The sequence below is a fragment of the Pan troglodytes genome, chromosome 16 (assembly GCF_028858775.2).
Source record: "Pan troglodytes isolate AG18354 chromosome 16, NHGRI_mPanTro3-v2.0_pri, whole genome shotgun sequence".
Taxonomy (NCBI): Eukaryota; Metazoa; Chordata; class Mammalia; order Primates; family Hominidae; genus Pan; species Pan troglodytes.
In genome coordinates, this window is record NC_072414.2 from 7,104,674 (window position 1) to 7,119,879 (window position 15,206).

Sequence of the window (15,206 nt, forward strand, 5' to 3'; positions counted from 1 at the left end):
CTAGAACTCCTGGGCTTAAGCGATCTTCCCACCTCAGCCTCCCAAAGTGCCAGGATTACAGGCATGAGCCACCATGCCTGGCTGAAAATACCAGGTTTTTAAGTATCAGCACTGCCTCTTCAATCTTTTCTATTACTATGTTGTACTCAGTGGTATTTTTTATTGAATTAGAGCAGTGCTGTTCAATGGAACCTTCTTTGAGGATGGAAATCTTTTATGTCTCTGCTGTGTGGGTATGGTATTAGCTGGGTATGGGGCACCTGCCTATAGTCCCAGCTACTCAAGAGGCTGAGGCGGGAGGATCACTTGAGCCCAGGATGCCGAGTCTGTAGGTTCGTACCACTGCCATTCAGCCTGTGTGACAGAATGAGACTCAGTCTCAGAATAAAATGAAATAAGGAAATAAAAATGTAATTGTTGAAATAAGAAACTAATGGATGGATTAGACACGAGAAGAAAGAATTAATTATTTAGACGATTCTCTCCAAAAAGTAAGTCAGCATGTCACACAGAGAGACATGAGGATAGATGATAGGGCAGAAGTTGGTGGGCTTGGAGGGGAGAGGAAGATCAGAATGAGGTCCAAAGTGTGTCTTAGTGAAATCCCAGGAAGAGATATTAAAATTATATTAGAAAGTGAAAGAAATAGAAGTTTTATTTATTTATTTATTTATTTATTTATTTATTTTGAGAAGGAGTCTCGCTCTGTAGCCCAGGCTCGAGTGCAGTGGCACGATCTGAGCTCACTGCAAGCTCCACCTCCTGGGTTCACGCCATTCTCCTGCCTCAGCTTCCCAAGTAGCTGGGACTACAGGCACCCACCACCACGCCTGGCTAATTTTTTTGTATTTTTAGTAGAGATGTGGTTTCACCTTTTTAGTCAGGATGGTCTCAATCTCCTGACCTCATGATCCACCAGCCTCAGGCTCCTAAAGTGCTGGAATTATACGCATAAGCCACTGCACCCGGCCCAAAAGCTTTGTGTTTTTACAAATATTAGACATGTTTCTTGTTTAAGAAAAAAAGTCTTCACAATAACGTAGGAGAATAAGAGAGACATTTTTCCAAAAAAGAGAAGTCATTGTGATTATTTTATCTTATTGGAATGTTGGATAATATAGTCTGCTTCAGTAATCATCAAGCATGCTATGGATTTTCCATTTTTATAGGATCTGTATCTCGGTTAAGGTAATACTGGTAATTTTTGTACTCTATGAAAAATATAGGCCAAAATCATAGACCTTGCATAGAAGCTGGATCATGAAGACAGCTCTGGAGGAACACACAGGTACACACACACAGACACACATATATATAAAGTATACACATATATATTTTTTAAAAGCTTTTAAAGCAAAAGCCGGCCCTGCCCCTCTCCCAGAGTTGGCGGCCTCTCCCCTCTCTTAGAGTGGGTGGGGACAGTGGTTGCATGGGCAGCTTTCCTTGTGAGCCAAAGGTCCCTCTGGACACATGATGCCTGGCCACGCCCCCTTTCCCTTTCATCTTTCTCATTAACCAATGGACTTGGAGCATTAAGGCCACGCCCCTATTCTGCCTTCTACTGTATCCCTGGTTACGCCTCCTCTGGCTCAGTCGCACAGCTACCTGGTAGGTGACTGGAGGTGTTGATCAGTGCTTGGTGGGATTTTGCTGATGTGGCCCCAAGCCCGCCTCCCTCCCCACCCTGCGATGGCAGAAGAAACTCGACAAAGTAAATTGGCAGCAGCCAAGAGAAAGGTAAAAACACACCAGGTCACGGACCCCCAACCCAGCCATAGATCCTCTCCAACGACAAGACTGCTGCCAGAGTCCATACCACTCCCGAGGTTCACCGGACTGGGACCCCCACACCGGTGCCTCTGGGCTACCCCCACCAAAGTTTTGTCAGTCAGCCCCACCCCTTCAGCAAGCAACCCAGTCTCTGCCCTCACCAATCACCCCAGGGTGACTTTGGGCAGGTGAATCCTGGGGTTCCCCGCTCCTTTACTGGGCCCTCATCTCCTGCCACCCCAAGCTTGACCTCCCAGGGCTTTTTGGGCTCACATCTCCAAGGACCTGGGTCCCACAGCCCCAGACCCCACCCTCACCAGTCATCCCTGGGTGACTTTAGGCTGGTGAATCCTGGGGCTCCCTGCTGCAGACTCTTCCCTTCCCTCCTGCTGCCTCAAGGTGGACCTCCCTGGGCTGTGTGCACTGGCGTCTCCAAGGACCTGGGTCCCAGCTCTGTTTTTCCCTCCCCTATCATGGAGCGGTGACTCGGACATCATGCTGATGTGGTCCCTCCCCCTCACCAGGAAGAGTGGAATGTAGTGATGTCACAGTCCATCCAGTAACTGTCATTACTGCAAGACTGGCCTTTGATCTTATGACCCAGTCCCCTAAGCATTGTCACCCCATTTCTGGTTCCTCTTGTCACAGCACAAATTTCCAGCTGGAAGGGGAATGGAGATTGGGACCTAGGAGCAAGAGGTTTCAGGCTGCCTCACTCCCTTAACATAAACATTGACAGCAGGAAAAGCCTACACTTCCCCTGTGAGCTCAAAACATTGACAGTACCTCTGGATGGCAACTGGAGAATGGGTTTGACTTGGTTTGGTTTTCTCCCAGGCTTCTACTTTCCAGAGAGATTTTAACAAATTTTTTGTGAGTTCTCCACCTCACATTCTAATTCTCCATGGTTCTGGGACCAGACTGCCCTTCAGTCAGTGGTCTGTGAAGTGAGATTTGCTCATCTTCTGTGGAATAGATCTTGGGAAACTGAACTTGACAGTTTGAATCTTCCTCATATTATGTAAACCTGGGGTACTTTGAGTGCCACAGGATACATATGGGACATCTTTCTGAAGCATCAGTTTCCATTGATTCTCTTGAGATCAAGAGAAAAAACATTAATGCACTTAGGGATGACAGTCACATAGGTTTCTAAGAGTATACCAGACTTCTCTCTGAAATGAGGCTTGGGTTGTCCTCTTTCTGATAAATTCCCAGATTTAACAGAAAGGCTGCCTTCTGCCACGAGGACACATTGACATAAAAGTTTGAGAGGTACTGGTGCACTTCTTCACACTAACAGATGTTTGAGGATGTGTGACTCTAAACCACATGGCATACAGTTCCTGCCTACTTAATGTTTGCTTTTCTACCTCTGCCTCTGGTTTTGGTCCCTGGCAGCTGCTGATTCTTGGTAAAACCCCAGAGTTTGGAGTCAGAAGACTGAGTTGCAAAGTTCGTGTGTCGCCTTTTTCTTTTCTTCTTTTTTTTTCTAGCCATGATATCAATCTCTTTGAGTCACTAAATGATTGTGACAACACCTTGTACAGTTGTTGGTGTCATTAAATCAGATGGTGTATAAGAGTATTTTATAAAAACTGTAAAGGAGGATGTGGCTGCAGGGGCTGATAGTTCTCATGAGTATTACTGCTCTTGTTTCCGACAGTTAAAAGAATACTGGCAGAGAAACAGCCCTGGTGTTCCAGCAGGAGCCAAGAGGAACAGGAAAACAAATGGCAGCATCCATGAGACAGCCACTTCTGGTGGTTGCCACTCACCTGGAGATGTGAGTCTTGGCTGACTAGGTTCCTGGGGACAGGGGACCCAAGGGGCAGTAGAGGGTAATTGTTAAGATTGTGGATGGACTGTTGGGTACCTGTGAAGAATTCTGGGTTTGAATCCTGCCTCTTTGTCTGCTAGGGATATGATTTAGGGCAAGTTGCTTGACCTCATTGGGCCTCTCTTTTCACATCTGTATAATAGAGGTGGTATTGTTTCACTTCCATTTGTGAAGTTTAAATGAGATTTGTTATTGTTGTTTTCATGTTAATCCCTAGTACATGGCCTGCTGTAAACACCCAGGACACTCAGGATATGGTCATTGCTGTTCGATTTTCCTCATCCCCAGTCTCAAGGGGAAGCCAGGACAATGAGAACAGTCACTTGGCACAGGAGTCACTGAAAGGGCCGCAGGGTGGTGTGGTGGGGAGATAAGAACCACGAGAGAAGTTGGCACAAAGGAGTTATGGGACAAAGGGTCCAAGATAGGCAGAAAAGAAAATTGTGCCAGTTGATGGGGAAGAAAAAAAGTCAGAGGGCTTAGATACTGAGGGGGACAGAACATCTCCATGTGCACTCTCATCTCTTGTAGTCAGCAACAGGTATCCACGGGGAGAGCCCTACATCATCTGTTACCCTGAAGGATCTGGAGGTAAGAGGCTCTGGGCAGAGGTGCAGTGACCCTGCAGGCCAGCCCTCCAACCTCCACCCACAGTGGGGACTGGGTGCCCCTCTGCCAGCTGAGACAATCCACACACACCCCAGCCCTAATGATTGTTCTCTCTACCTCTCCCCCTACTCCTGCTCCACCTCCTCCTCTCTGCATGCGCCTCAGAGCCCGTGCCAAGAACTAGCAGTAGTCCTGGACTCGAGGTCCGTAAGAGTCAGTCAACTGAAGAACACCATCAAATCTTTGGTAAGAGTCCAGTGGGGTCCCCTGATTCCACGCTGCCAATCCTGGGCTCCAGTTTCCCCTTGGGGCCCTGAAGAAAGGGGCTGGGGGCCCCTGGTGCCAAGGGTAAATAGGGAGCTGGGGCGCCCGGGTCTCACCTGGAGGGACCCCGGAGCATGCAGCCTGGCTCTGCTTTTGCTGCCCACTTTGCCGACTCTCTCCTCTCCAGACGCCCCTGCTCGAGTCCTTGCTACACACGCCCTGGGGTTGTTGCCTCTTGGGGAAGTACTAGCCTGACTGGTTGTCAGGGGCCCTGTATTTCTGCCATGACTCAGTCCCTAATTTGCTCTTTGATTCTGGACAAGTCACCTCTCCTTTTTGGGCTCGTGTTTCCAGAGGAGGTAGTGAGTATCATAGGTCTCTGTTAGCTCTTAGAGTCTGAGATTTAAAGGCCTCCTAGAATGGAAACCTCAGGGCCAAGGGCTCCTGTCTGTCCTTTTCCGCCCTAAATCTGCTGTGAAGAACCATACTTGGCCCGTACGTGCTCAGTAAATGTTTATTGAATGAACCCACTTTTCTAAATCACAAGCTGCCAGAAGGAGGGGCCTTTCTCAAACTCCATCTCTAGAGGTTTATGTTACTGTCCTCTCAAGAGATTCCAGATTCAGACTTTGAGTTCTGTGGCTGTGGGCAAAAGCCAACAAAGACCCAAATCCTCTGTCCTTGGGAGCTTGAGGAGAGTTTACCGGTTCGTGTTCCCATTAGGTCTGAGAACTTTGCCTTTAAAATCCATTCCTGGCCCCTGCCTACCGCTTCCTGGTCTGGGAAATAGAGTTGAGGGGGCCACCCTCCATCACCTTATTTGACTCTCCCACAGAAACAACAGAAGAAACAAGTGGAACATCAGCTGGAAGAAGTAACATGATTTCTTTATTTGATCGTGACATGACTGCTCGGTTTGGGGGACACTCAGATGTAGAGGCCCCGAGTCTCATCTCACCCACTCCCAGCCTGGGGAAGAAGGCTCACCCCCCAGAGTCCACCCCATCCCCACAGGATCCCTGATGACCCGGTCCCATGGGTGGGCCTGTCCTGGGGCATTGGTGGCATTCTGGGGGCACGTCTCTTGCTGTGCCATCTCTGCCTCCCCCTGGTAAGAGCTCTGTCTTCCTCTTCCTACAGGAAAAGAAAGCAAACAACGAGAGACAGAAAGCCAAAAGGGAGCTAGAGGTGAGTGGAGGGTGTGCAGTTTCCTCCTGTCCTCCGGAGAAGGTTTCTTTCCTTCTCTTTCAGCACTTGCTTGGCTTTTCTCCCAAAGGTTCAAATCCAGACATTGAACATACAGAAAGGGAAACTACATACGGACCTGTACCACATGAAACGTTCTCTCAGATACTTTGAAGGTGGGAATCTGGGTACCCTGTCATCCTTCAACCTGGGACTTTGACAGGTCTTCAGGGGGAGTCCTTTGGGCCCCATCTCAACTCTCTCATTACAGAAGAGTCCAAGGATCTGGCCGTCCGTCTGCAACATTCATTGCAGCGTAAAGGAGAGTTAGAGCGGGCTCTCTCTGCTGTCACCGCCACACAGAAGAAGAAGGCGGAGAGGGTGAGTCCAACCACCTGCCCCGTCCCCTGGGAGCCTGGCTTCGCAGACAGAGGAGTGAGCCTAAAGGTCCCTTCTGCAGGATGGAGTGTCCTGCCCAGAAGGCAGCATGGCCATTTCTCACTGCTTTTTTGTATGGTTGTTAGCGGCAGCTTGGGACTGAGTCAGCTGCTGTGGGTGAGTTGGGGAGCACTCTGGGGAGTGAGCACTGGACACAGAGCTTGGAGGCCAAGTGCCTGCCATGCCTTTACCTGGCTGTGGTCTTGGCCAAGTCCTAAGTGGGGTATTGGGTACTTGTACTGTGAAGGTACAGAAGAGTACCTTTAGTGTGTTACCATTTCTGTAGAGAGAGGAAACGTGGGTGTGTGTGTGTACATATTATGATAATATACATAAAATATGTTTGCAAGTGTTCATAAAAACTCAGGAGAGAGCAACAGGGTGGCTGGGAGATACTTCCCTTCTGTACCTTCTGAGTTTGGGACTATGTGAATGTATCATCCTTTCAAAAAGTGAACAAAAGATTAATTTTCCCCTTCCTAGCTGTGCCCCCACCCCCAGCAAGAAAAATGGGCTTAGAGAATTGGATAGATCTGGGTGTTTAAATCCCAGCTCTGCCTAAGTGAACTTAGGCAAGCACTTAACCTCAAATACTCCATGTTTTTTCATCTACACAATAGAGGTCATCATAGTAACTGTTTCCTATGGTGGTTGCGAGGATTAAATGGGATTGCTAGCATGGTATCTGGTGAAGCACTCCATAAAAGTTCAAACAGTGGTAATAATAACAGTAATAACAATAGCAATATTATCTGATCTCTCTGGGCCTCTGTTAGCCAGCTATAAATTCGATCTCTTTCCCTGTCCCTTCCAACTTTACTGAGTTCTTTAAAAACCAAACCACGGGCTTGGAAATGCCTTGATCTTTACTGACCGAGTTGTATATTGGGCCTAGCCCTGGCCCTTTTAAGGGGCACTGTGTGGAATGGCCCGGCCTTCCCAGATTGAAACTTCTCACTCTTCAGCAGTTCTCCAGCCGCAGTAAAGCACGTCTGGAGTGGAAGTTAGAGCAGTCCATGCGGGAGGAGGCACTGCTGAAAGCGCAGCTGACACAGGTGAGGTGTTCAGAGGGAGGGATGTGGAAGGAAGATGACCCCAGGTAACCAGGAGTAGGTGAGGACCAGTGACAGCCCTTCCTAATTTCTGTGCCCATTCTTGCAGTTGAAGGAGTCACTTAAAGAAGCCCAGATAGAGAGGGATGAATATGCTCAACATCTAAAAGGAGAGAGGGCCCGGTGGCAGCAGAGGATGAGAAAAATGTCACAGGAGGTGAGATCTGACCCTTCAGCCCCCCCACATTTGATAGGTCACTGGATCTTTCTGGGCACCTGTAAAATGGGGATAGTATAGCCAGAGGTGGTCCTGGGACTGGGCTTTGTGGAGGTGGGGGCAGAGAGGGAGATGGTAGCATGTCCAGCCTCCAGCCCCTCTCTCCAGGGCCCTTTCCCCCTGTGCTTTGGGCAGGTTTGCTTGTTGAAGAAGGAGAAGAAGCATGATAAATATCGGGTAGAGAAGCTGGAGAGGAGCTTGTCCAAACTCAAAAACCAGACGGGTAAGATGGGGCTGGCATGGCCTGGCAGCAGGACTGGCATCAGAGGGCTGTGAGGGTGGCTTGGAGTGCCCCAGCGAGGTGGGTGGATGGAAGGGCTTTGAGGCAGAGGGAAAGAGGTCTGTGCCAGGAGACGGCAAGTCTTGTCATCTCAATGAACCTCAGTGTCCCCATCAGCAAAGAGGGCCCGTTGCCAGCCACCCACAGTGCTCTCTATCTGAAAGTGGTTTGGAAGATTGGCTACCATCCGGGTGCGAGGAATCATTAGCAGCGAGGCCAAGTTTGGGGAGCCTGAGAGGAGCTGTGGACCAAGAGGAGGGTTTTTTCTTTCTTTTTTTTTTTTTTTGGAATCCAGAGGCTCTTATTATCTGCTTCCTTTCTCAGCTGAACCTCTGCCCCCGGAGCCCCCAGCAGTGCCCTCTGAGGTGGAGCTGCAGCACCTGAGGAAGGAACTAGAGAGAGTGGCAGGAGCGCTCCAGGCCCAGGTGGAGTACAATCAGCGCATAAGTCTCCTGAATGAGGGGCAAAAGGAGAGGCTTCGGGAGCAGGAGGAGAGGCTTCAGCAGCTGGCTGAGCCACAGAACAGCTTCAAGGAGCTGGTGCATTGCCCCAGCTGGGGAGCCTGCCCTCCTCCCTAGCCCTCCAGGCCTTTGTTTCCCCACCTATAAAATGGGGCAGTGTAGCCCTCAAGTGAAATGTTACTCCTAAAGGCACCTGTGAGCCAGAGCCCTGCTCTGGTGGCTGTGGGAGACAGGGGATGATTTTTCTAACCTGCCTCCACCCTTCCCGGTGCCATGGGAGGCAGACGCCAAGTTCTGGGGTCTCCAGCTGCAGTGGGTGGCTGCTGATTGCTTCTCTCTGTCCAGAACAATGAGAACAAGAGCGTACTACAGTTGGAGCAGCAAGTAAAGGAGCTGCAGGAGAAGCTAGGCAAGGTGAAGGAGACGGTAACCTCCACCCCATCCAAGAAGGTCTGGGAGGTGGGCACCAGCCTCTGGGGAGGGGAGGTGCCAGGTCAGAGGCAGCTCCAGCCCGGGGGCAGGTGACCCCAGCACCCTCAAGGGCAGTCCTGTGGCTGTTTCTTGCTTCCTGCCCTCTGATTTTAGAGGTGGGTAGCCCTGGGCTCCTCCCAGGTCTGGACATCATCATTCCAGCTGGAGACATGGAGCCCCCCCAATCACAGGGGAAGAGACAGAGTGGTATAACAGTCTTCTTATGCCAGACGCGGTGGCTTACGCCTATAGTGCCAACACTTTGGGAGGCTGAGGCAGGAGAATCACTTGAGGTTGGGAGTTTGAGATCAGCCTGGCCAACATGGTAAAACCTCATCTCTACTAAAATTACAAAAACAAAAAACAAAAAAAGGAAGAAAAATTAGTGGGGCATGGTGGTGGCGCATGCCTGTAATCCCACCTACTCAGGAGGCTGAGGCACGAGAATTGCTTGAGCCCAGGAGGTGGAGATTGCAGTGAGCTGAGATTGCACCACTGCACTCCAGCCTGGGCCACAGAGTGACACTCTTGTCTGAAAACAAAACAAAAAGACTCCTTAGATTAAAACTGGATTCCAGCCTCGGTTCCACTGGTCACCATTCAAGCACTTCGCATCTCTAAGTCTCTGTTTCTTTAACTTCAAAAGGAAGTTAGCATTTTCCTTATAGAGGTGCTGAGGATTAAATGAGATAATACATGGGAAGCATTAGGCCTGTAGCACATTTAGCAGATGGTGGTTGGCTCCCACTACTTTTCTACCAGTCTGTGGCCTACAGTTGAAATGGTGGGAAGAGGACATGAGATTTGAGGCTGGGGAAGGAGGCATGGGGTTCTAGGAAAGCAAGGCAGTCACTTAGGCCTGAAGTAAGGGGCCAGGGGCCTGGGCAGGCGACAGAGCCCCACAGTGCCCTCGCTACTCTATTAATGGGCCCAGAATCTGGAAGCCAGCCACCACGTGCCCTCACACCCAGGGTCTTCCTGGGAGCTGAAGAGCCAAGAGGCTCAGAGTCTGCAGCAGCAGCCAGACCATTACCTGGGTCACCTGCAGCAGTCCGTGGCCACCTATCAGCAGCAGGTGGCCGCCTATCAGCAGCTGACCTGTGAGAAGGAGGCGCTGTACAGGCAGTGACTGCAACAGACCCAGCTAATGAACCAGCTGTAGCAGCAGGAAGCTTGGGGCAAAGCGGTGGCCGAGATGGCCTGCCAAAAGTTGCAGGAGACCCAGGGGAGGCAGCTGCCGAGGATGGGGCCGTGAGGGGGACGACCTGGCAAACTCCGTGCCTTCTCACTCTTTCCTGGCCCCTTAGGAGCGTCTAGAAGCTGCCAGCCAGCAGAACCAGCAGCTAACAGCCCAGCTTAGCCTCATGGCTCTCCCTGGGAAAGGTACGGGAGACCGCTCAGAGGAAGAGGAGAGAGCCCCAGGAGGAAGGGGGGACTGCTAGCAGCATAGGATTGAGGAGTTGGAAGAGACCTTTAGAACAGCTGGTCATTATGCCGACCGGGTGCCTGCACTAAGTTCAGCATCAATATGGTGACCTCTTGTGAGCGGGGGGGTCACCAAGTTGCCTAAGGATGGCTGAACTGGCCAAGGTCAGAAAGGGAGCAGGTCAGAACTCCCACATCGACCAGTAGTGGGAGTGTGCCTGGGCGGAATCGCAAGATCTTGGTTCTTCAAAGTAAAAATAAATAACAGCAGCTCATTCCTCTCTGGGGAGGGGCTGGCTCAGGGTTACACAGTGAGGGTGGAGGTAGAGGTGGGCCCACAATACTTCCCTTGTTGAGTTGTCTGAGGACCCCTCTGGCCACCACCCCCACCCCCAGGAGATGGAGGAGAACATCTGGACAGTGAGGAGGAGGAGGCACCTCGGCCCATTCCGAGCATCCCACAGGACCTGGAGAGCAGGGAGGCCATGGTAAGTCTGACTCCGCCTGAACCCATTTTGCCACCTTCCTCTGTGGTCCCTCCAAGACCCCTTTATGCTCTTAGTTTCCCTGCCTTCTGATTTCTCTGGACCCTCACCCCTTCCGGGAGCCGGTGTTCAGACACCATTTCACCTGTGACCAACATGTGCAGTCTCTGGGGCCCCAAGGGAAGGGGCTGCGCTCCACCTCTCTGCCCCATTTGTTCTGTGTATGCCCCTGCAAGAATGCTCACATCTTGCCCTCAGGTGGCATTTTTCAAGTCCGCTGGAGCCAGTGCCCAGGAGAGGCAGGCACGGTTACGAGAGCAGGTGAAAGAGCAGAGGGTGTGCTGCCAGCGCCTGGCTCACCCGGTGGCCTCGGCCCAGAAGGAGCCAGAGGCAGCGGTCCCAGCCCCAGGGCCTGGGGGCGAGTCTGTGAGTGGGGAGACCCACCGGGCCCTGCAGGAAGTCATGGAGAAGCTGGCCCATGCCAGGACTCACCTCCACCTTCTCCATGACTTGAAAATGCCACCTGAGGGCAGGTTGCTGCCGAGATGTGACCCCATTATTTTGGCTCCAGAGCGGCTTTATGGACCACCTGGAGGAGAAGGCAGACCTGAGTGAGCTGGTGGAGAAAGAAGAACTTGGATTCTTCCAGTACTACAGAGAGAGATGCCATCAGTGAGTGGGAGGCCAGGGCATGGCAGGGGGAGCTGCAGGGCTGTTGGAGGGGCCCCAGCGTCTGAGCCCTGTCCTCCCGCAGGAAAGTTTATCACCCTATAACAAAGCCAGGGGGCAGTGCCAAAGATGCAGCACCGGGAGGAGGACACCATCAGACTGGCCCTGGACAGGGAGGAGATGAAGGTAGAGTGTGCAACATCTCTGCGGGGGTGGGGGTGGGGGTGGGGGTGGCTGTGACGGTGAGCGCTGGCAGCAGCGTGACAACTGAGCACCCCTCCCTCCAGGTGAAGCTGCTGGAGCTGCAGGAGATGGTGTTGCAGCTGGTGGCGACTACAAGGGACACAGCAAATTCTTGGTGACTGCCCAGAACCCTGCTCATGAGCCCAGTCCAGGAGCCCCAGCCCCCCAGGAGCTTGGGGCTGCCCACAAGCATGGTGGTGAGTAGAGCCCTCAGGCGGGGTGGGCAGGCAGGAGCAGGGGGGCTCTCACTGAGCTCAGATCCCCGCCTCCCTCTCTCCAAAGATCTTTGTGAGGTGAGCCTCACCTCCTCTGCCCAAGGAGAGGCCAGGGAGGATCCTCTCCTTGACAAGCCTACTGCACAGCCGATCGTGCAGGACCACCAGGAGCACCCAGGCTTGGGCAGCAACTGCTGTGTGCCATTCTTTCGCTGGGTTTGGCTGCCAAGAAGAAGGAAATAAACATCACCATCGTCGAAGAGCTGCTCAAGAAATTTTTAAAAAAGAAACAAAGTTATGGGGTTAATCTACACAATTCATTTACCTCATTTGAATGTTATAGCCACTTATGATTATTTGTGTTTCTAATTTATAGTTTAAGTTTATTTGTAAATAGTTAAAAGAGAGTGGGTCTCTGTGGCTTTCACTGATGTTCACTCTGGCATCCTTTTGCAATTTTCTTTTTCAATTTCATAATTGTAGGTCATTAGCAAGCATATCGAGTTTGCCCTTACGTGGTGGGAGTTCAAACACACAAAGACCCACTATTTGCACAAAACTATTCTTGCTGGTTTGGAATAGGCTGCCATGTGTTTTTAATGTTATGGCAGCATGTATATTCATTAGAGAATTCAGATAAAATTTGCATATGTTCTGCTATTGTTTGATCTAATCTTAATCACAGTGAGCTCTTCATTAGCGCAATATGTGGTTTGCCCCAAGTGTGCACTATTTAATACTTTGTAATATGCCACCAAGAGTACTGACATTTAGAGTTGTTTAAAGGCCGAGAACTGGAAACAGCCTTTCCCTCATTTTCTGTGTATTGGTGATGGGAGTAATAACATTCTGGGGGAGCTTTTTAAATTTCACAGAAGAGGAAAGTTGCCTGCTCTGGCAGGTATGTGCAAGATAGAGTGTGTTTCATTTGTTCTGTTGCCAAGAATTAGTGCTGTACTATTGTAGTTCCTTTAGGATTTGTATGTGCTCTGGGCTCATGAAGATATTGCATCATGAGCTGCAGCGGTTGTACTCTTTTTTGATGACCTAAAAAGGGCTTATTTCTGAGGAATGAAAGGTTCCCATCATTGACTGTGGATGTGGAAAACCTTTCCTAGCTTAGAGCATTTGTATCTATATTTTAAAGTCAGAGTTCATGTTACCTGTTTTAATCACATGACTGCATGTCCCAGTACACAAAAGGGCACTGGTTGGCATTCTTCTTAATGTATTTAGTAAAGATCAGAAGAAATCCTTTAAGAGTTTAAATGTCCCTGGAACAGGCATACAGGCTCTAGTCAAGAATGAATTAGAGTGAAGGAAAGCTGTGTGACACCTGGCATTCCTCTGTTCACGGAGCTTCTTTGAGGCTTGAAGATTGATTTTACCATCTAGACCACTCTGCCTAATACCTATTCTTCAACCACCTTGGTTACTCTGACATAGGAATTTACTTTTCCTTGAATGGAAAAGACTTTGAAATAATAATAAACATTGTTATAAACTAATATATGTGAGAGTGCTTAGTTGAAACAAAAAGGAGTTTTAGTAGACAGTATTATACTATCTTTGAAAATCAAGGAGAAGTTTATGCAACTTAAAATGTGTACAAACTGCAGTGCAATCTACTGTTCGTGAATGTCAGTGTATTATCAGGAAACATGTCTATACAATCACAGAGTTATATTTCCTCACAAACTTCTTTGTGAAGAGTGAAATGTGTTTCTGTACCTCTGGGTTTCACTTACGGGCATATTTTGTGCAGTATTTATGTGATTGTGCCTATGCATGATGAATGAATGAATTTCAGTCGTACATTGCCTAAATCATAACTTGATGATGCTTGGGAAAGACTCAACAGTTAAAACTTCATGAAGTTCTAATGTCTGTGTTCCAAAACACATCACATTATTAGGATGTAGGGAGATATGTATGTGTGCTCCCTGGGGTGGGGATTTCTAGTTACTAGACCATCTCCATTTTTAGCATTTGGCATCCTCATGATACTTTTATAAATATGACATTAACAGGAGAGCAGCAATATGATTTTGCCAATGGAATAACAGATTTGCCGGCAATCACTGAAAGAGTGCAAATATCGGGTCCTTGTGACTTCAACGGACTCTTCCAAATTGTATGAATGTATCAATGTATTAGATAAACCCAGTTTCAGAATGATAAAGAAAAAATGTTAGACCAAATAATGCGGCTAATTAACAGTGGTACGATTTCTAGCCCGTGGCTTTAAAATGCACTTAAAGTCCTGTCCTTGCCTTTTATTTTCTGAACTTGCTGTTTTTGCATTCTTTGAGTTCAGTTTAAAGACAATTACGAGCATCTGTAACCAATCTGACAATAATGTGTTCATCAGGTGCCTATGGATTAAATCACATACTGGCATATTTAAGCTGAATGTCAATCTGGAAAATAAATTGACTGCATTAACAGAAATACCACTCTTTGTGTAGATATTTGTCGTATATTTAAGAAAAAGCTAAAAAGAATGGAAATCGCATGACTATAACTTAAGTCTTTCTTCAAAGTGCATGCAGTCTTTTGCGATACCTCATTCAGCCAAGTATTTGTATTCTTCCTCATTCGGTATAAGGCAGCTTTCAATTTGCTTAGAAGGCAACATTGGAAGGTTAGAGTTCATCAGAAACAGAATTCTAAAATGTGAGTTCAATTCAATAAATTTGAATTTCTGTAGGAAGAATCAAATCACCGATTTAAAGATTGCAATATATAATAATCATTTTTAAAGTATTGGATTAAATCTGATAGGTTTTCCAGAAATGAACAAAAATCAGCTCTAAAACCAAAGCTGATTTTTAGAAAATTTGAAAATGTAAATCAGCCCTATCCATACTATAGTTTCTCTAAAACTTTATCTGAAAGAGTCATTTTAAAATAACTATTAAACAATGTAACTGCTATCTTAATGTTCTGAAATAAGTTAAAACATTTTAAAATATGAATACTGTAAAGGAAATAAACGGTGGGAAGGAAAAGTAGAGAAAGAAGTGCCAATTCCAGTCCAAAGCTTTATTTGCCAAGTTTTCTTAGAATGAATTTTACCAATTTATGAATTCTTGTAAACGGAATGTAAAACGGAAATACTGAAAGACTTTTGCCTAAAGTGGCATTATTGACTGCTGGTGTGATGCTACTGTAATGTAATAAATTATTAAGTTGTTGCAAAGTGCTGTTTTTGCCTTAAAATTTTATTCTGTGTGTCTTGAAAAATATAGTATTAAAGGTATTGATACTGTGCAAATGCTGAGCATGCTTGGCATGAGATAATGTTTCATTTTTACAAAATTGTAATATAACTATGCAAGGTTTATTAAAAGAACACAAAATAAAAAAGTTATGGGATTAAAAAAGTTATGGGGTGAAAAAGTTATGGGATAAAAAATGTAAAAAAGTTGTGGCAAAAAAATCTTGTGACCAAAAAGTAAAAAAAAGTTTTATGAAAAGTTACCAAAAAAAGTTATGAAAAAGAAGTTATGGGATTTTAAA

At 47.9% G+C, this 15,206-nt stretch overlaps 1 protein-coding gene across 2 annotated transcripts; it reads left to right on the plus strand.

Annotated features, from left to right (window-relative positions):
- Nucleotides 1-1,586: 1,586 nt before the first annotated feature.
- LOC100613625 (putative golgin subfamily A member 8G) lies at nucleotides 1,587-14,886 on the plus strand. 2 transcript variants are annotated; one of them, XM_024349052.3, is made up of 19 exons: nucleotides 1,587-1,737; nucleotides 3,437-3,556; nucleotides 4,142-4,201; nucleotides 4,385-4,465; nucleotides 5,319-5,357; nucleotides 5,624-5,671; nucleotides 5,760-5,844; nucleotides 5,940-6,049; nucleotides 7,072-7,161; nucleotides 7,268-7,375; nucleotides 7,571-7,658; nucleotides 8,040-8,140; nucleotides 8,522-8,590; nucleotides 9,955-10,030; nucleotides 10,469-10,560; nucleotides 11,129-11,229; nucleotides 11,312-11,412; nucleotides 11,514-11,666; nucleotides 11,752-14,886. In XM_024349052.3, the coding sequence occupies exons 1-19, from the start codon at nucleotides 1,654-1,656 to the stop codon at nucleotides 11,925-11,927; spliced, it is 1,782 nt and encodes a 593-aa protein (XP_024204820.2). In that variant the 5' UTR covers nucleotides 1,587-1,653; the 3' UTR covers nucleotides 11,928-14,886. The 2 variants fall into 2 exon arrangements, with proteins under 2 accessions (XP_024204820.2, XP_024204821.2); XM_024349053.2 differs by having other exon boundaries at nucleotides 1,592-1,737; nucleotides 7,075-7,161.
- Nucleotides 14,887-15,206: the final 320 nt, after the last annotated feature.